This window comes from Marmota flaviventris, chromosome 1 (assembly GCF_047511675.1).
Source record: "Marmota flaviventris isolate mMarFla1 chromosome 1, mMarFla1.hap1, whole genome shotgun sequence".
NCBI lineage: Eukaryota > Metazoa > Chordata > Mammalia > Rodentia > Sciuridae > Marmota > Marmota flaviventris.
Window position 1 is genome coordinate 81,545,151 of NC_092498.1, and position 20,400 is coordinate 81,565,550.

At 40.5% G+C, this 20,400-nt stretch overlaps 2 protein-coding genes across 3 annotated transcripts in view; one reads left to right on the forward strand and one right to left on the reverse strand.

Annotated features, from left to right (window-relative positions):
- The window catches only part of Dnah11 (dynein axonemal heavy chain 11), a 318,014-nt gene extending 298,840 nt beyond the window's left edge, over nt 1–19,174 (forward strand). The window contains exons 75-82 of the mRNA XM_027932705.3: nt 1,733–1,924; nt 5,092–5,211; nt 11,449–11,691; nt 14,501–14,683; nt 14,761–14,876; nt 17,615–17,727; nt 18,153–18,293; nt 18,927–19,174. Of these exons, the coding sequence (XP_027788506.2) occupies nt 1,733–1,924; nt 5,092–5,211; nt 11,449–11,691; nt 14,501–14,683; nt 14,761–14,876; nt 17,615–17,727; nt 18,153–18,293; nt 18,927–19,174 (1,356 nt within the window). The remainder of the gene's footprint in view (nt 1–1,732; nt 1,925–5,091; nt 5,212–11,448; nt 11,692–14,500; nt 14,684–14,760; nt 14,877–17,614; nt 17,728–18,152; nt 18,294–18,926) is intronic.
- Nucleotides 18,846–20,400, reverse strand: part of Cdca7l (cell division cycle associated 7 like) — a 55,664-nt gene continuing 54,109 nt past the window's right edge. For both annotated transcript variants that reach the window (XM_027932707.3, XM_027932706.3), the window contains exon 10: nt 18,846–20,152. In XM_027932707.3, the coding sequence (XP_027788508.2) occupies nt 20,122–20,152 (31 nt within the window). In that variant the 3' untranslated portion in view covers nt 18,846–20,121. The remainder of the gene's footprint in view (nt 20,153–20,400) is intronic.

Genomic DNA, 20,400 nt, shown 5'->3' on the forward strand with positions numbered 1-20,400 from the left:
ATACTTTTTAGAACTGAGGATAAAACCAAGTTATATGAAATAATAGATTGAGTTGATGTACTTCACTATTATAGTATTTGGGGTCTTATGTGACCTATCTGTCATTCAAGAGGCTGTTAAATGTCTTGCTAGATCATAATTCTGATGTGAAATTTTGATACTTATAGTGGGTCTCCTAGAAATTTCTTACACATGAACATATTTTTATATCCTTCAAGCTTAATTCCAATTATTTGGTTTTTCTTTTCTTCTTTTACAAGGTTGCCTTTTATTTGATGTTTAATTGTGGAAAAGTTATTTTTGATGATTATACATTGCCAAATCCCATAAGTTACCAAAAATGACCTGATGATTTAGAGAGACCTACTGACTTTGTTGGGTCTGCACTATACGTAGCCTGGCCAATTCTAGAACTGTATGTGGTGGTACCTGTGATTCTGATTGAAAGCATTATGGAAAGAAAGTAAACATTCTTTTGGTTCTGACCCACAGGGAAAAAAAAAAAATCTAGACTTGGTTTAGTACCAGCAGTCCCTTGGGAGACCAGAACTGAACTCCTTTCAAAAATCCTAAACATATTTTGAATAATGTCCATGTTGTCAGCTCCATCTGAAATTTTGACTGGCTGTAGTTTGACATCCTAGACAGTAATGTATAGATTGTGGCCTAATTGTCCCTTCCTGCCTAATACTAGCTGCAGGAGTTATCTCAACATCTTTTTGTTGTTTTCCACCTAGAACTGCCAACCTTGAGTAAAGTACATCTTCAAACTGTAGACTGGACAGCTGTTTTCTGCCTTCTTGTTTTACAGCTGTTGGGGCTCTAACCAGATCAGTGTAGCATGCTAGGATTCTACTTTTCCTCTACATTTTCAAAAACAAATCCCGCTAATCTAGTCCAAAGGCATTCCCACAGGCACAAGTTTTCCAATCCTTCCTGTGTCATTCACACATCCTAAGAGTAAATTTTACTCCTAGTTCATTGGAAGGAGACTGTGTGTCACAGTGGTTGTATTAGCTAAGGTCAAGCTGAGCTGCTATAACAAAGAGAATATCACAGTGGTGAGTCGAGCAAGACAGCAGTTTGTTCTCTCAAACACACTAGGCCGATCTATTCCTCCATCATCCACCTCCCATGCCTGACTCAAGGCTATCCTCTCATCATTTCTAGCCTTCAGAAAAGGGAAAAGAGTGACAGCGAGGGTAAGCCATTTTCTATTAAGCAAACAACATGGAATTTATATACATCAGTTCTGCTCAAATTCTGTTGACAAACACTTGGTTATCTGGTCCCTCTGGTTTGAAGGGAGGTGAGAAACAGTCTTCCAGCAGGTGGCCATGTGTCTAGATGATCTTTATTACTGTGGAACCAAGGAATGTATGGGTGAGAACAATGGATAGCTATGGTTAACTAGCATTCTACTGATGATGATTCTAAGGCCATGAAATGTTTTACAGGGGGAAAAAATGACATCCAGCAGTCTTACCATGGTTAAAATAAATTGCCTCATTTTCTAGTGAACTTAGAAGCACTCAAAATAACAAGCAAAATGGGAAGATTCCTTTTAAATCAACAGAGACGAAAATATCAAATAGCTACCTCTTGTGCTCTCTTGGAACTATAGTTACCTCTGTAGAATATCTCCCTCGAATTCTTCACAAGAGTATTGAAAACTCAGACCTTTGCAAACCATATAGATAGTCATGCATTTTTTTTTTTCCTTTTCTCACAGGATACACTTGAGATGTGCTCCAAGGAACAGGAGTTTAAAAGCATCCTCTTTTCTTTGTGCTACTTCCATGCCTGTGTTGCTGGAAGACTGAGGTTTGGTTCCCAAGGCTGGAGCCGGAGTTATCCTTTCAACCCTGGAGACCTCACCATCTGTGCCAATGTCCTGTACAACTACTTGGAGGCAAATCCCAATGTAAGTACTAGTGGTCAGATGATACCTTCTAAAGAGTACACTGAACCTGTCAGTCTTTAGGCATTATCAAAAATGGACCATGATTTCTTTCTTGGAAACTATTACTGAAATAGCTGACACTACATATGCCAAGTTTGAAAATAAACCACACCAACGGTTTTCCAGCAGTGGACGGTCGAACTTTATAAGATAGGTCAAAACAGTTCTACATCAGCAGCTTAGTGGAAAAAAAAAATGTCCTTCATTATGTTAACAAAAACAGTGGTTTACATGTGCATATATGCTGGATTCATTAGGCAGGTAATGAAGCATTTGCACAAATGTAATTACATACAGCAATTCTGACAGTTCATAACACTGCATTAATAATCACTACAATTAGTTCTGATGATGGAAGCAATTTACAGTGCGTCACATGTATAAATAATGGTGCATTTCCCGCATATGTCATTATTATGTATTAAGGATGCCACCTTGTTGTGACTTTCTCAGTAACGTTCCCCTTGATTTGAAGTTAAAGGTAGATGAATGATTTTATTTTGTAGCTAAAATGTGTTTTACAGATGGGAATGGGAATGCCTCATCAAGAACAGTTGTGTAAACTCTTATAAACCCCATGATTGGATTTCAAAAAGACCCATTCGTTCCGAAGGAGATCCTGGTTTAATCCTCACGTGGGGAACTTTTTCCATTAAGTCTGTTAAAATTGGGATATATTTGTCAAAATCAACCAGGTGTTGGACTCTCAGCCAACTCTCAGTTCTATAAAGGGCCTTTAAAGTCACCCATGCACGTGTCTAGGGAAGCATGGTTTTTTGATGTTCTTTTGGTTTTTATCAGTGTTTTCTTAAGCTTCAGTGTTGATTCGACTGCTGGGTACACAGCATGGGTATGTGCTCCCAAGGAACAAATTTTGAGCAAATTGTTTCCAAAATAAATGGTTTTAATATAGTTTGTGACAATCAATATTCCCTATCTTTTTTTTTTTTTTTTTTAATTTATGAAACTAGAGGCTGGGGATGTGGCTCAAGTGGTAGCGCGCTCGCCTGGCATGCGTGTGGCTCGGGTTCAATCCTCAGCACCACATACAAATAAAGATGTTGTGTCTTCCAAAAACTAAATAAATAAATAAATTTATGAAACTAAAAGCTAAGTCCACATGCCTGAAAGCACGCTTTGACTGAAGGAATGATTTTCTTGTGTTGATCTGTTTTGTTTATAATGTTAAACACATAAAATTGATTATTAGAATCATTCTGAGTAAAAAGATAAGTGGCACCTTTGATACTTAAGTTCAAGTCCTACATAACTGTCCCATGAAGATGAGCCCAGGAATACTGTCCTATGTGAGCTGAGCCCTGTATACAATGGAAGGTAGAAATGCAGCAAGAAGGGAGCTGCTAGGTATTTGTCTCCAGCTCTCATGTCCCAGTCTGGCAACACTGCTTGGCCAATTAAATTGTCTTGTGTCCTGCTGCTTCTCCAAGTGGGGTCCAGGGTAAATGCAGCTTCAGGTTTTTAACATAGTCTCATGTGTGACTCAAACGTCTGCATCCAAGTCATTTGCTATACATCACAAAGCAAGCTGTCACGTTTTGGGAAATAAGTTAATAGGTGCACATAGTTTAGTTCAAAATGCCCCTTTCAAGAAGGTATGTGTTGGGACCGGGGTTGTGGCTCAGTGGCATGGCAGAGCCCTTACCTAGCACATGCGAGGCACTGAGTTTGATCCTCAGCACCACATAAAAATAAACAAAATATAAGTATTGTGTCCATCTGCAACTAAAAAAAAATTTTACAAAAAGAAGGTATGTGTGAAACACAAAGATCGAGAGAGAATCACTTATTGAAAAGAACAGACCCTCTAGCTAATTAAAGTTTTCATGAAGATCCAGAACAGGCATTAATTAAATGTAACCAGAAGGGGAAATCAAATCAAGGGGTCTCTTTTACTCCACTTCAGCTCTATGGAAGGTCCACCCATGTAGTGGTACCTGGTGCATGGTGTAGAGAGCGTGCTGTAGCCTAGCCTCTTGTTTCTCATTCACATCAAGTCAGGGTAAAAGAAAGACATATTTGAGGTTCATTTATTCAAATTCAAATAAACTCGTAGCGAGTACACTGGAATAGTCGAAGCAATTTCACTTGTACTGTTCTGTCACATCGTGCAACAAGCGAAGGCTATAATTACGTTTTTACTTGAACCGTTGGGAGGCAATAGACTGCCCCAAGGGTATAAAGGTTCCTGTCTACGAAGGCTTCATCACAAACTGGCATGTTTTGTAAACCTGGAAGAAGCTAAAGGGGAGCAGAGAGAGGCTTCAAACCCTGCTAAGCCAAATGAAGAGGAGATACAGTGGATTCTTGAATAAAAATGGTACAGTCATTGGTTACAACCTTTATATCATTTGGCCAGTGAGGCCATAAACCAAGCCCTCAAGTCAACCCATGGGGCAAGATTGGTTTGTTGAGACTTCCAGAAGGTGATAGAATTCAAAATATGCCCCAAATTCAAATTGTCCAGCTATTTCTTTCTTTTCCTGAATCAGATCATACAAACTGATATAAATCAGGTCATAAAAACAGGTAACACTTCAAAGGTTCTCAGAACCAACATCTTCTCAAGATTTGGGGATGAGATCTTGAACAAATAAACTTTCCCTGCTGTAACATGTCCTAGGAATGAATCCATTTCCTTTGAAATCTGCATTAAAAGTACAGTGTTAGTAAATTTTCACCAAATATATTAGAACTCATAAAAAATAATTCTCCCAACAAATTCTGCAGACTTAGATGCTACTTGTACCTCTTTTAATGTTATTGTTTGGTTTTGGAGTTTTTTTTGTTGTTGATTTTGGTGCCAGGATTTGAACCTAGGGATGCTTTACCACTAAGCTACATCCCCAGATCTCAAATATTTTAATTTTGAGATCGATTCTCACTAAGTTCCTAAGGCTGGCCTCAGATTTGCAATCCTCTTGCCTCAGCCTCCCAAGTATCTGGAATTACAAATGTGCACCACTATGCCCTGCCTTCCGCTCTTCTTTTAAATGACCCTGACGACAGGGGCTTCAGGATGTTGTTAGTGGGGCAGGTGTCCTCTGGTTGGCCCTGTAGAGGCAGGTGCTTTGGGATCAGAAGTGAACATTTGCATGCTTTTGCCCCAGGTCCCGTGGGAAGACCTCCGTTACCTCTTTGGTGAGATCATGTACGGGGGCCACATCACAGATGACTGGGATCGCAAACTGTGTCGGGTGTATTTAGAAGAATTCATGAATCCATCTCTGGTAAGTCCTGTTTAAATTAATTCACCTGAGGAAAATGTTCTGGTAAGAATTTCTAAAACTTAATTTCATTCTACAGATGATTCTTGAGTGTTATTGAGGATTCTTGCCCTTTTGTGAGTGTGTTTTGGTCTACTTCCAGTGGGGTCTGATAATTTGTTAGGAATGTAGAATCTCAGGCCCCTTCCAGGATAGATAAAATTAGAATCCACATTTCTAGAAGACTCCACCAGGTCATTTCTGTGCTTGTGCAATGTGTCAAGGTAAAGCGCTCTCACACACCAACTTGGTGATCTCTCTCAACCCTGTGAGCTGTGCAAATCCAACAGTACTGCTCCTCCTCAGACCTAAACACGGAGGCATGTGACTGGCCCCAAGCCACTATGTGTAGACAAAAGCTTTGGCCAGAATATTAGTCTTTTAACTTCAATTGCAGAGCTCATTTCACTAGTTTTATTGTTTTGTTTTGTTTTGTTTGGATATTTTTTTTGCTTGTCACAATATCATGGACCAATCTAAATTTTGATCAGTAACACTTACAAAATAGATGCTCAAGAAAAATGTGGTGGATAAGCCTGTGAGGTGATGGGTTTGTTAGCTTGATTTAATATTCCACAATGTAAACCTGTTTCAAAACATCACATTATTATTCACAGTTACTGTCAATTAAAAATAAAACCTAGCCAGGCTATAAAACAAAGACATATAGTATCAAACTTGTATGATCCGAGAATCTTATTTGGATCTTGTTTCAAACAATAACAAAAAAAAATATATGACACAATGAGAAATTAATATATAATGGAAATTCAGAATTCCTATTAACATGTTATATAAGAAAGTAATCTAGTTATATTTAAAAAGAACAATGTGTTGATTTGAGAACCTGGTTTTCTTATTCTGTGAGGAAGGGGTAGATTATCACCGTGCTGGAAGACCAGGCCTCTTTTCTCATGTTAACCCTGTGTCTGTGGACAGGGCTGTGTTTTTTATAAAAATAATAGGTTCTTGTTACTCACAAAGGAAGCTAACAGTGGGTAGCCCTGCTTTCCTCATGTTCGTCTCTCATGTTCAGGTTCCTGGTTATTTTCCTGAAAGCCAAAGCCGTTTATCAGCTTTCCATTACTATGACAAAAAAAAAAAAAAACATAAGTTAGTCAACTTAAAAGGAGAAAAGGTTCATTTTGGCTTATGGCTTCAGAGGTTTTAGTCCATGGTTGCTTGGCCTGGGGCAGCACAGTCTATCATGGTGGGAGCACATACATGGTGGGGGCTTGTTCACCTCACCACAGGGAAGAAGCAGAGGAAGGAGTCAGGCCTGATACTCCCTTTGAGGGTAGGCCCACAGCTATGTCAAGAACTCCAATTAGGCCCCACCTCTTAAAGGTCCCACCACCTCCCAGTGGCACCACAGGCTGGTGACCAAACAATCAACATGTGGCCGTTGGAGGCCACTTCCCAACTACAACAGCACCCTACCACATCTCATTTCTCTTCCCAGTTGGGCAAGACACTTACTAGTTAGAGCCAGAGTATTTGTTGTTTGCTTGTTTTGAAGTAGCCCGAGCAAACTCTAAATTTCTTGGAAACCTCCCTCTCAGAGAAGTGCTGTACAGAGCCGATCACCCTCCTCCAGCTCATTTTGAGAAGTACTACGACCGTATACTTGAGAACCTGGTGTACTCTCGTCTACCTGTAAAACTGGCACATTATTTTTCACTACTTTGAATGTCAAACAATTTAGGGACAAGGCAGAAGAAAGAATTCCCTGCTACGTGACCATCCTTTACGTGTTTCTGTTCATTGCCAGTCTGCTCTTCCTGGCTTTTAATGATCAGGATTTCACGTGTCCAATATATTTCCAACTTACCACTGCTGAAGTTGCTCCTCTGGAGAGGTCAAGAAGCACGTTACCATGGAGACGGGAAAGCTAAACAGTGCCTGAGAGCAACCTTTACAGAGGCTGATTTCTCCAAATGATGCAGAGCGGGAGGCTCATGGAGACATTCCTTCCCCTGGCTCTGGCCTGTGGCTGCGGGAATTACTGTTGCCAAATGAGACAGTCCATTAACCTTCACAAGTCTGAACTCCCATTCAAATAATTGTAAAATAAATATAGGTGCTGCAACCTGAGGGGCATCACTGGTGTGTATGTAAGCCCTTTAGAGATGTAGGTACCTGACCTGCCACACAGATCTGGTGAGATGTTCAAGATCCAAGTGCTTCATTTGCAAGCTTGTGTCCCCACTGGACAGCGCTACCTTCTCATTCACCCAGGGAAATGAACGCACTTACTGACTCCATGTCAGAGGCTGCAGATCTATTATTTTGTTCTCATGCAAATGTTTCCTGCTCATGCTGTTTATATGATTAGCAATATGATCTAATGCTTTGCATCCTCAGGATGTCTTTTTGCCACTTTTCACATTGGTTGATGTATTTGCAATATAGTATCATTGGTTATATTGGAACATGATCAGAAAGCAACCGATTAATGGGTTGGGTTTAAAGTTCTTTTATGAGTGATATTTTACTGTTTGGAGGAATTACAAGTTTCTGGGCAGATAAAGGAATTTTGCCTTCAGAGAGAGTATCCCACTGACTGAATCTTTGCTCAAACTTAAGGACAAAAACACATTCTCATATAACACATATACTTGGCAGAAGTACGTTAAGTAATGCAGTAAATTATTTTGGGAAAATAATGTCTTTGGTCTCCTGGAAGTTATGTTCTGCAAATTATTTTGATGATATATACTAAGGATTAAGAGCTTGGGTTTCATGTAAAATCTTGTATTGGCTGTGTGATCTTAGACAAATTACTGAACTTTATCATCTATAAAACAAGAATGACCAACTCATACAGTTGTTGTCCAGTGTAAACATTCACAGTGTTAGAACAATATTCTTAATGTGTGGGAAATATTTTTATTAAGTGTAAATGTTTGTAACACAAATTTTATATTTCACTGTATACTACTTTATCTGTGGTAACAATGGAAGTTATTTATTAAACACACTTGCTGGGCCAGGGGTATCACACATTTCTCACTACTTGATCATTTCATTTAACCAAAAAGGAACTCGGGCTCAGGGAGATTTAACAGCTCATAAGCAGCAGAACCAGGATGTGAATGTGCTGTGGGAAAGGCCAGTATCTCTACACCACCCTGCACTGGCTGGAGTGCTGCCCAGTTTGAGGTGGTTGCAGCATAGGCCACAAAACACTGAGCCACGTGTCCTTTTCAGTATGTTCATGGCTGTACAACCATTATTACAATCTTCATCATACACCAGAAAACCCCTGCACCCATTAATGGTCCTCATTTGCCCCAGTGCTCCCCCCATACTGGCCGAGGGGCATCACTGGTGTGTATGTAGGTCTGGCTACTTCCCAGACCCTGGCAACCACAATCTACTTATTATGCTTACCTGTTCCGGGGATTTTATTTAAATGCAGTCTTTCAATATGTGGCCTTTTGTGTTTGGATCATGCACATGGTAGCATGCATCAGAACTTCACTCTTTTTTATGGCCCAATAGTCCTCCATTGTATAGGTACATCACATGTGTCTGCCCACCAGTGGACACTGGGCTGCCTCAGGCTTGAGGCTATTATGAACAATGTTGCAGTGCAACTGCAGGTATAAATTTTGTGCAGATTTATTTTTTTAATTCTTTTGGGAGTGTACTAGGAGTGGAATTGCTGGGTCCAGTGGTAACTGTTTAACATTTGGAGGAACCACCAAATTGTTTTCCAAAGTTATTGCACCCCTTTATATTCCCATCAGCAAATTAAAAGTTCTGTTTCCTCGCCACCCTCACCAACACTATTAATGTCCCCATTTTTTATTCTACCATCCTGATGGCGGTGAAGTGGTGTCATTGTCATAGTTTTGCTCTGCATGGAGGGAGGTTATTTGAGAAAGTGTTTTAATGCCTTAAAGAATTACCCATTCTAAAGAGACATTTCTCCGAACAACCTTGGTCCAAAGGTGGCCACTGTAGAGAGAACTCTGCAGTTAGGGCCCTATCAGCAAGCAGCAGGTTATCATAAAAGCCTGAGAGGAAAGAAGGCCTGGAGTCAGAATCAGAATTCACAGAGCTCCAGGAGTATATATCTTTAGTTTGATCTCTTTAGTTCTCTCACAATAAAAGGGGATGCAAGTTTATGAACCAAACCTTGCTTTTCAAACTTTACTTGTTGGGCACCAAAGTAGGAATTTACAGGGCATTTTAGATTTTGTTTTTCGTCCCAGAAAAGCAAGATGTACTTAAAATAACCGTAAAGATGTCCATAAAATAACCATCTGCCCCTAGGGCACAGGGAAGACCAAAACAAACATTTGTACAAGACTGCTCTAGGCCTAGATGTTTGCATACCTTATTAAATGTTCACAGCCACAACTATTAAGTTGCTATTATGAGCCCCATTTTACTGGTAAAAATATCTGAAATAAAGAGACTCATTTCTTAAAGCCACCCAGCCATCAAGGATGGGAATTGAACCCGATATGCCTGGCTGTGAGCCCTGAGTCCTTTCCCTTGGGCTTGGTGTTTCCTTTGCTTCACTTACACACTTACACATACAGAAGACCCCTTTCCCGTCTGTAGACTGTCTGGCGTTTCCAGAAAGCACGGGCTGTTTGCTTCCCACCAGCATTACAGAGTGTGCACTTAAATATTCAGCCCCCACAGCATCTTAACATCGCCAGGTGGTTCAGGTTTTAGTTAAATTTATGGCTTGAAATTGTTTTGAAGGACAGATTAACTTCAGCTTTTAAAAATTTCTTCCAGCTACCTGGTAAGCACTAACAGAGAAGACCAAGTCTTTGTAGAGAATAAAGTTCAATTTGGATGTATTTATCCTAATTTGGGATTTTGTTAATATTTTTGTTCATGTTTTTATTTGGGGTAATTTTATCATATGCTAATAATGGTGAGTTCAACTTTCCTATATCATTTTTTTATCATTGCATCAAATGACATCTAAACTTTTTGTACATAAATATGAAATGATAAAAATGTGAGCAATTGAATATAGCCAAGTCCAAGGATACTGGTGGTGGGAGAGTCTCACTGGTTCCTTCCTGTATTTCTGTATAATATAAAGGATATGATAACTTAAAAATCCTTCTAGCACATACACATACAAAAAAACTGACTCAGATATTTAAAATGCCCTTGAAATTTATGGAACATGTGAGTATTTTGCTAAGGTCACAGCTGCTCTAGGCAATCCAAGATTGCAGGCAAGGAACAAGCCACCATTAGTCACCAACATGTCTGTGAGAAATCACGCTTCCCTTGCCCCCATGAGACTCAGTTCCTCAAGAACAAGGTCACATGACATTTTACACTTTCAAGGTTTACTGTAGTATACTGGGTGATCATATTATTGAATAAATTAGTAATTACTGAGCACTGTCTCCAGGTGACAAGGAGACATGGTACAATATGCACAATAGAGAAATCTCACTTTTAGAAAATAACTTAGAAAATCTAGGCAAAGCTATAGTAGATGAGAACTGAGATACGGAGTTGGGATATCTGAGATTATAAACACTTGATTATATTTGTGGCTGGACACAACTTGGGCCCATAAAGTGTTTGGTTACATTTTGGAGATCTGTATTCTCCATGTTTAGAGGATCTGGTATTGCTACCATTCATATTGCCTTTATTCAAAATGTCCCCGTCTGTGGAGTCTACCCCCTCATCCAGCCTTAATGAAATCGATGGGCACCTTTATGGTTTTCATTCACTAGGCAACCATGCACTGAGCACCAGCAAGTGCTGGCCACTGACCCAGAGCCTCAGGGGCTTGAGACAAATACAGACTTTGCTCTGAGTAGCCCAAGATCCAAGAGAGGTGACGTGAATTTGACTTAGTATATACCCTCTAGGTACTGGGAATGTCAGGGAGATCAAGTAGCATGTAACCGAGTGGCCAGGACACAGGGATGGCACAGCACTTGCTCATTCCTTCTGTGCGTATACCACGCGGCCCCAAGCACACTGCAAACTGATTCTCCCCCGAGAACAGGATTCCTGTGTGCACTTCGGAATCTTCCCCTGGTGCCATAAATAGAACAGAATGGTTGGTTTTGAAACATTTTAGAGCCTGCTACTCATCAAGCATTATCCTGGGACCTTCTGGACAGAATTCCAGTCATTTAGGAAGTGAAGACTTATGCCTATGTAGCTTTGAAGTAACCAACTTTTCCTTTATGATTAAAGATTGAAGATGAACTTATGCTGGCACCAGGATTTGCTGCCCCACCCTACCTAGATTATTCGGGGTACCACCAGTACATAGAGGAGGCACTGCCTCCAGAAAGCCCGACCCTATACGGCCTCCACCCAAATGCTGAAATAGAATTCCTGACAGTGACATCCAGCGCTCTCTTCCGAACTCTGCTGGAGATGCAGCCCAGGAACTTGATCAGCAGTGAGGAACTCGGCCAATCCATGGAAGAAAAGGTACTGGGCCTTTTCTAAAAATTGAGTTATATCTTACATACACCAAAGATAATCTTAAATGTACAACTCAGTGAATTTTTTGCCTCCACGTGTACACATTCATGTTATCCGCAGGTAGATCAAAATACAGAACATTTTCAACAGTCCAGAAAGACACTTGTGCCCTTACCAGCCAATGCAACTCCCCAGGCCCCAAAGGGTTTGCTTGTTTCTGAATTTCAAGTGCATGGGATAGTACAGTACATATTCACTTGTCAAGCTCCTCCGCCGCTGCGCTATGCCCGTGAGATACGTCTGTTGTTCATGTGCTTAGTATTCTATGATGTGACCAGTTATCCACTTTTATGAATACCACAGCCATGAGCCTCTTCGTACAGTCTCTTGCCAAGAAATTAACTTCTAAAGGTATCTGTTCCTAATACCCATTTTTCTATACCCAGAAGTGGGACTGCAAGATCACAGGGCAGTGTTAAAGCTAGCTTTTAATAGTACTTCCAGTTCTCTCACTTGGTCTACCAGTTACACTCCCACCAGCAGCGAGGGCATGTGGTTTCCAGTTGCTCTACCTTGAGACTTTGTAGGGGATAACAATCTCGTGTTGGTTTTCCTTGTGTTCCTCATATGTGGAATACTATTGAGCATCTTCTCATGCAAAGTACTTATGACTTCCCTATTATTTGAGTTGTCAGTTTTTTTTCTCATGAACTTGCGAGAACTCTTTATTGTGGATGTGTATTCTTGATCAGGTATGTGAATTACAGGTAACTCCTCCAAATCTGTGGTTTGCCTTTCACTCATTTTCATGTGTTTTTGACTCTGTCATAATCTTTTTCACATAGTCTTGGGAGACTTTTTTTTGAAGATTTTTATTATTGAAGAATGATAGGGATGAAAAATGACTTTTTAATCTTTATTATCATTGTAGTATTGGCGATTGAACCCAAGAACAGTCTACCACTGAGCTACACCCCCAGCCTTTTTTAGCTGTATATGGACTCAATGCCTTTATTTGTTTTTACGTGGTGCTAGGATGAAACCCAGTGCCTCACACTTGCGAGGCAAGTGCTCTACCACAGCTACAACTCCAGCCCTAACTCCCCTCTTTTGAGATAGTCTCAAGTTGCTGAGGCTAGCCTCAAACTTACAATCCTCCTGCCTTAGCCTCTTGAGTCACTGGAATTACACACTTGCATCACTGTGCCTAGTTTTTTAAACTTTCACATTAAAATCTAGTTTCTCATTAATTTAAAACCTGAATAGCTGATTTTTCCCCAAAACAAATTAGCTCTTTTTTTTTTCAAAATTATTAATCAGGATTTAATTGACCAGAATTCAGGTTGTTCAAATGATACTCACTAAACATCAGATATAACTGTAGTATGATCCCACAAACTGTTTATTTCTTGAACTTTTTCAGTTATTTTTTGAAACAAGGTTGTTCGCTGAAACACTTGTAATTTGGAAACTTTAGAATTTATTGTAGTATGTTTTATCCTATGTACTAGCATCTTTTCTATAAGAATGTTACTTTAGAAAAAATGATGAACAAGGAAAAACTCATCCATTTGGGAAATAGCTATGTCTTAGTGAAAGCAGAGGTGGATGATGGACATCCATGTCTGGTTTTTCTGCTTCCATCTTTCCCACAAGGATGCTGTCATTACAACACCAGGATGCAGAGCATTCGCTTCAGCACCCAGAAAGGCAAGTGTATCCTGACAAAGGCTGTGTTAGGTGCTTACTGTAGGTACTTTAGGTATGCTAAGTGGCAACAGCTCTGGGCATTGTTTCAGAGATAAGCCATGGCAGCTGGAAAGGACCAATGAAGGAAAACAGAATTGTTTCCAGAAGTCACTCTAACCTCTGTACTGTGGTTCATATTGTCAACTGCTGCAAAAATGAGTTCAAGATTTCAGGCCCTGGCATTTTCCCTGACAGAATGCTCCAGCAACTTCCAAGTATGATGTCAGAACCACCAGCAGTAGCCTGAGAAATCAAGGAAAGAGGGAAAAGCTGCCTGAGGCTAATCATTTGCCTTTTGGGGTATTTACTGGTTTCTCCAGGTCAATGAAGCTGCATAGATAGAATATACATATGGGTAGGGTACTATAGACTTTATACATCTGGAATGTATAAATCTTCCATTTCTTCAAGGCAACTTTGTCTTATCATATCTTTATATACAAAGGGCATGTAGTTAATGATGAGTCTTAAACCCCTAACTGCTAACAAAAAATAAACTGCATATAAACATCAGTCTCCTCTGGAACTACATTTAGAATCTAATGGAGAAGAGATGGCTAGCAATGATGGTCTGCAATGAGGTAGTGGGCAGTGCCTCTCTGCCCACCTCCCAGAAGTAGGAGGCATCTCTAAAATGCCTTTGCAGGCATCTTTGGGAATTACAGGATATATTCTGGAACTTCAAAATGTATGGTATACAAAGACCAAATGTCCTCTCCGATAAGTGGAAGCTGATCCATAATGGGGGAGGCAGGGGGAGAATGGAGGAACTTTAGGCAAAGGGGAGGGAGGAAGGAAGGGTGAGGGGGCATGAGGGCAGGAAAGATGGTGGAATGAGATGGAGATCATTACCCTGGGTACATCTATGACTGCACCTGTGGTGTGACTCTACATCGTGTACAGAGAAATGAAAAGTTGTGCTCCATTTGTGTACAACAAATCAAAATGCATTCTGCTATCATGAATAACTAATTAGAACAAAAATAAAAAAATGTATGGTATAGGTGATCACCATAAACAAAGATGAAATAGGAGATAAATCTTTTGTGTATGTTAATGATTTAAGGTTAAGAATGTCTTGGACGACATTTTGGAGAAACTTCCAGAAGAGTTCAACATGGCAGAGATAATGCAGAAAAACTCAAATAGAAGTCCCTACGTTCTTGTTTGCTTCCAAGAATGTGAGAGGATGAATATTCTCATTCGAGAAATCCGAGCGTCACTTCAACAATTAGACCTTGGTTTGAAGGTAAGTTGAAAGTGAGGCTAAGCAGCCTTCCCCACATGGAAACTATTTACTATGTGGTCTTTTTTTCTCCATACCAGGGGGAGCTGACATTGTCTCCTGATGTGGAAGCCCAGCAGCTTGCATTGAGTTATGATATAGTCCCAGACACTTGGAGCAAACTGGCTTACCCATCTACTTACGGCCTAGCGCAGTGGTAAGCTACCCATCCCCCCTGCCACTGGCCATTATCTGCATCCATGGTGCCCAGCTGGTGTTCTGTTGACAGTGTAAGAACCCAGAAGACTCTGCTTTGTGACTGAACTTGGTCCCTCAGTGGGACAACTCTACCAGAGCAGAGAAGTGAGCAGAACCTCTCAGTGGATTTTTAACTCTGCGAAACACCCAAACTTAGGTTTTATATACCCAGAAATAAGGATTTATATGGTTACATCTTGTGATTAACAACTGTGGACTTTTCCCCACCGTTCTTTTGTGAAAATTTTTATATTTTTCACAGCTTTCCCCCCTAGCCTTTTCTGACTTGTTGGTTTAACAGTTTAATCACGTACCAGCCCTTATTTCAGTAGAGACATTGAAACATACACTTGATTCTTCCAAGTCAGCATTTTTCCCTTAGACCTGTTAACTTTCCTCCTAACATCAGGCTCCTTCTGGTCTTATTTTAGACAATAGTATTTTCATTTTGTTTATAGTCAATAATTTTTTTTAACAGTAGATCAGCTTTTTGCTCAGCAATGCTTTTCTCATCTTGTCAGGGCTCCCTTTTCTTTTACCATGGCATAAACCATGTGGAGGTTTGAGTGTCACATTCTTTGTGCGTCTGAACCAGCTTCGGCGACTTGATTGGAATTCTAAGGCACAATGACTATTTTTCCCTCCAGAACTTCAATTTTCTGTTTCCTAGTATAGACTGGAGGTGATCAGCCTGTTCCTATATATTCTTGTCATTCACAAGTTTCTCATTACCCTTGGTGTTCTTCAAGTGTACTGTTGTATTTGGGATGCTTTTAAATCTGAATCCAACTTGCTGCTGTGTGCTTACAAATATGAGAGTCCATTTATAGCTTCCATTGTGAAAATTTCTCCATGCCTATTTCCCTGTTGCCTTTTGCTCTCCTCTTGTTATCTATATTCATCCAAACTCCCAGTCTGTGTCTGCTGTTTTGGTGGATTTAATTGTTTCCAGGTGATCCTCATTATCTCTTTAACCATCTCCACACTGTTTTCTTCCCTTGACTGAATTATTTAAATTCCATTATTTTTTGAAGACTCATCTTTGTTATTTCCTGTTAGGAACCTTCCTGATGTTGCATTTACTGTGGTTGTTTATAACTGTCTGTCTTCATACCTGAATGACACTATGGCTGGTTATATAAATTTCACATTTTCAGGACTTGGGAGGCACCCCTGTTGTACCAGCTGTAGAGATGTCTGAGGCCGGCATTGTTTTTTCCTTTTATAAATGGCTTCATGTTTTCCTCTGGCTTCCCAGGGGATTTTTTTTTTTTTTTTTTTTTTTTAAATCTTCACAGGTCACTCAATAATTGTCTTACTATTTTCTAAGTATGTTCATGATTTTGAAGATTCAAATTTACAATTTGGGAAACTCACTTTATAGAATCCCTATTACACAGGGCTTTGTTTCTACTGTTATTTTTGCTCTAACCCTAATTTTTCCTTTCATATTTGTTTCAATTTCATTAAGTTTTATCTTGTATCCAATCCAATTTCATTACTTTTCCTTGTCTGCTCCCTTCCAAGTCATAATCGTATTTATATAAGCAGTCACTTCATTTTCTAGTTTTGTTGAAAACTGGCTGCAGTTTCTCCACATTAAGGTGACTGACAACTTCTGCCCTGGTTTTTGTTCTCTGTCCCTCTGTGTTGTCTTTGTACAGAGCCAGTGCTATTCCTCTGTATTATCTTTAAGTACATTTTTCCTAAATCAGCTATTTGAAAAAACTTTCATGTGGGGCCAGGCACAGGCCCATGTTCTCAGCAAGAATCTTCCTTTGTGTTGCCCGCATTTGAAGGTAAATTCCTCATCACATCCTAGAATCAGCCAAATGCCTCAGGCAGATAGATGTCCCTGCCATGGAGGTCTGGGGGTGACTCCTCACTCAACCCAGTTCCTGTGCAACTCTTAACCTTACAAGGTCCTAGAAAATGTCAATGCCAGCCCAGTGTTCATGATGCTGGAGAACTACTTTGCTGGCTTTTATGTTGAGGCTCATCTCTGTGTTTCACCCTTTACCCCTTTTTAACGGCCCTTAAACCTCATCTCAAGGTCTCTTTAGCCCCTTTGAGCCCGCTTCCTCATGGCTAGGTACTTCTTAACTTGCGTAACTATGAGGACTAGATGAGAGAACATGCAATACAGACAAGAATTTTCTCAAATGTGCCATAGTTGGCAGGTCCCCCTGCCCTGTAGCAACCTTTACCTTCCCCTTTCAGGTGATCATCACGTGGGAAGAATACTGTCACACACTGTTCCCTCTATTTTTTGCTGCCAACTCCAGTCTTAGACCCACCACGGCAGCCTTCTTCCATCCCTGACAAGGTGTTCTTTGCTGGGTTCCGAGTCCCGTACCTCATGTTGGCACTTATCAGTCCAACATTTGTGGGATGTCCTATATAGATAGATCCTCCTAGTGCTATATGGTGACTAAGTACGTTAATAAATACAGAGGGATGTTCCATATTCCCCTCTAGCGGTATTAACTCTAAGAGGTGCAGGTGTAAAATCTCAATAGGAAACACCCTCGTTCTTTAAAGAGACACCCCAAAAATCATCAGGTAAGCATTTTACTAGCTTTCAATGGTGTACTTTACCACCACCACTCCTCCCCAACCCTTCCTGCCAGAATCTTACTGGAAGACATCTGTTTTACTAAAAGGCAAGTTTATTTTCTCTTACCTTCCACTAACCAGGTTTAATGACTTTCTTCTGCGCTGCCGAGAGCTTGACATGTGGACCCAAGACCTAGCCCTTCCAGCCGTCGTGTGGCTCTCTGGCTTCTTTAATCCTCAGTCCTTCTTAACTGGTAAGAGCAGAAGTCCTGCCTTGCTTGATCTATGATGCATCCTCCCTGTTTGCTAATCTTCAAGCAGCTGCCATTAGAAGGAGTAGGAGTGACTAGGAAGAAAATAAAGGGGCCCTGGGTACGGTGAGCTCAAGTCAAGGGCCATGGGTCTGTCACAACTTCTCCACTCCTAGTTTGTAAAAGCAACCATAGACGGACATTACAGAAGCAAATGGCTGCTCCAATAAAATGTGATTTACAAATAGGTTGTCCTGTATGCCTTCATTTGCCAGGCAGGCCCTGCTCTATGGCAGCCATGTACAAATAAATGCCCAGAAGCTAAAAACCACCCTGTGGCGCTAAAGACTGCCTTGGCTTACTGGTAGCTCCTGGGAACCTATTCGCACTTTTATCCTAATCAATTCCTGTTCCCTCTCCTCCCAAAGCAATTATGCAGACTATGGCTCGAAAAAATGAGTGGCCACTGGACAGAATGTGCTTGACTGTTGATGTCACCAAAAAAACAAAGGAAGATTACAGCCATCCCCCAAGGGAAGGTGCATACCTCCACGGGCTCCTCATGGAAGGTGAGGCACCTCCAGTGTGAGTGAAAACTCTCCAGGTTCAAGTTGGGGATTGTCTCAGGATCCACTCAGTTAACTTCATACAAGTGGCTATCATTTAGCTCGTGTCCTCCAATGTGAACCAAATTGAGGCATGGGTGTTAATGCCCCCAGGATACTCAAGAGCTACAATGAAGTTACATTATTCTGCTTTGAGTATAATCAATTCAAAATCTTCTACTGTCTTAAAGTTGTTGGCAAAACTATCAAGACTTCTCCCAACCTTTAAGATGCCATTGTGTACCTCTGAGGAGGACTGGGATGTGGTTTTCCAGATTTACTTGGCCCTGTGTTTGTGGGACATCTAGTCCCTGTCAAGGTATTCCTTCTGCATTTTAAAGCAAATGCCACAGTTCAAATATTTAAAGGCTGGGAAGATGATGTAACTCTTAAGGGAGGACAAACTGATTATGATTTTATTGTTCAGCTATTGGGAACCATTACCTATGCCGGTTAAGTTAACTTCTGTTTCAAATCTCAGCCGCTGGGTTATGATGTTACTGATGAGCAGAAACATGACAAAACCAGAACATTTATTGCATCCAACAATCACTATCAACATGCCATACTGTTGCAACAGTTGTGTTTTTGCCACAGGTGCCCGATGGGACCCCCAGTCAGGAACCATTGTTGAAGCTCGCCTCAAGGAGTTGAAGTCCATGATGCCTGTCATCTTTGCCAAAGCCATACCCGTGGACAGACAAGAAACCAAACACACTTACGCGTGCCCTGTGTACAAAACCAAAACCAGAGGTCCCACCTACGTCTGGACTTTCAGATTAAAAAGCAAAGAGAAGACGGCTAAATGGGTGTTGGCAGGTGTGGCTCTGTTGCTAGAAGCGTAAGACGGTCCTTGCACTGGGACTTAACGTTCCTTGGCTGGAACACAGTGAGAACTTTTCATTTTGTCTCTGTTCTTATTATGCATGTATACTTTTTTTTCTACTGAAAGGCATAAAATGCATTCCAACTTATGTAACTTTTAGTAACTTACACATGCATTCATTTTTAAAATACTATCCTTAAAAAAGAAGCAAATGTACAAAAAATAACAGACACCTGTTCAGTCTCTATGTTCACTGATTTTAGCTTTCCTCAGTACCTCCTGAAGCCCCCTTCCTCAACTTGCACAAAACAGTTTGTCACATTTTCACCAAGGTTCCATCAAACAGACGTGCAGCTGAAGGAAGGGGGATTCAGTTATTATTAAACATGAAAATCTTTTAAAAATTAGCCCTTAAGTTCTTTGAAAAGCAGCAGGCCCTGTGAGACCTCTAGTGTCTGTAACCTGACAGTCCACAAAACCCTAGGTTCACTCGCGTTCCATGATTAATTGCACTTTGTAATTTTAGGGAACAATCTTCAGTACAAATTTCCAGCAATCTAGAGGAGGATAAATTATTACCGTTTGAGCTATGGTCACTCAAGGTAAGGCAAACTACAAGAAAAACAAGTCCTGTAAAAATAGCCTAGAGTGACCAGGAAGTTAAAGGCTGCTTCTATGTGTCTTTTCTGTAACTTACCTAAATTTTTAACTCTGCCCCATTTGAATTGTGCTTTTGAATCATCAGCAGATACCACACAGGGCTTGTGTGTGTATATATATATATACACACACATAGATTCCTCTGCTATGTTCCTGAGAAATCTTAAGCATATAAACATTTAAAAAAAAAATAGTATTCATCAACTCTATAAGAAATTTTGTATAAAAACAACTGTAAGAAATCTTAGGCACAAATGGTATGCACTTCTTGTTGGGGGTACCCCATGCTGACTTCGCAGGTTCCTCTCAATTGTCTTCCACCAGCTGCTTTTGTAAGCTGAGAAAAAGATGATAAGTAGCTGTTAAAGGTGAACAGAAAGCAGCATTCTAGGGAGATTTTTAAAACCCTATAGAGCATAAACCCTAATCTCCTGCCACTTCCAGAATAACTGTGTGTCCTGTTCGCCCCCAGTGACTCCCATATTCCAATTTACAGGTAACAAATCTGTGTCCTTTGCCCAGGTCCTGCCTGACCTCTGTGCTCACTAGGGTTATGGCTGCCTCTTACTGTCCTTACAGCTCCCT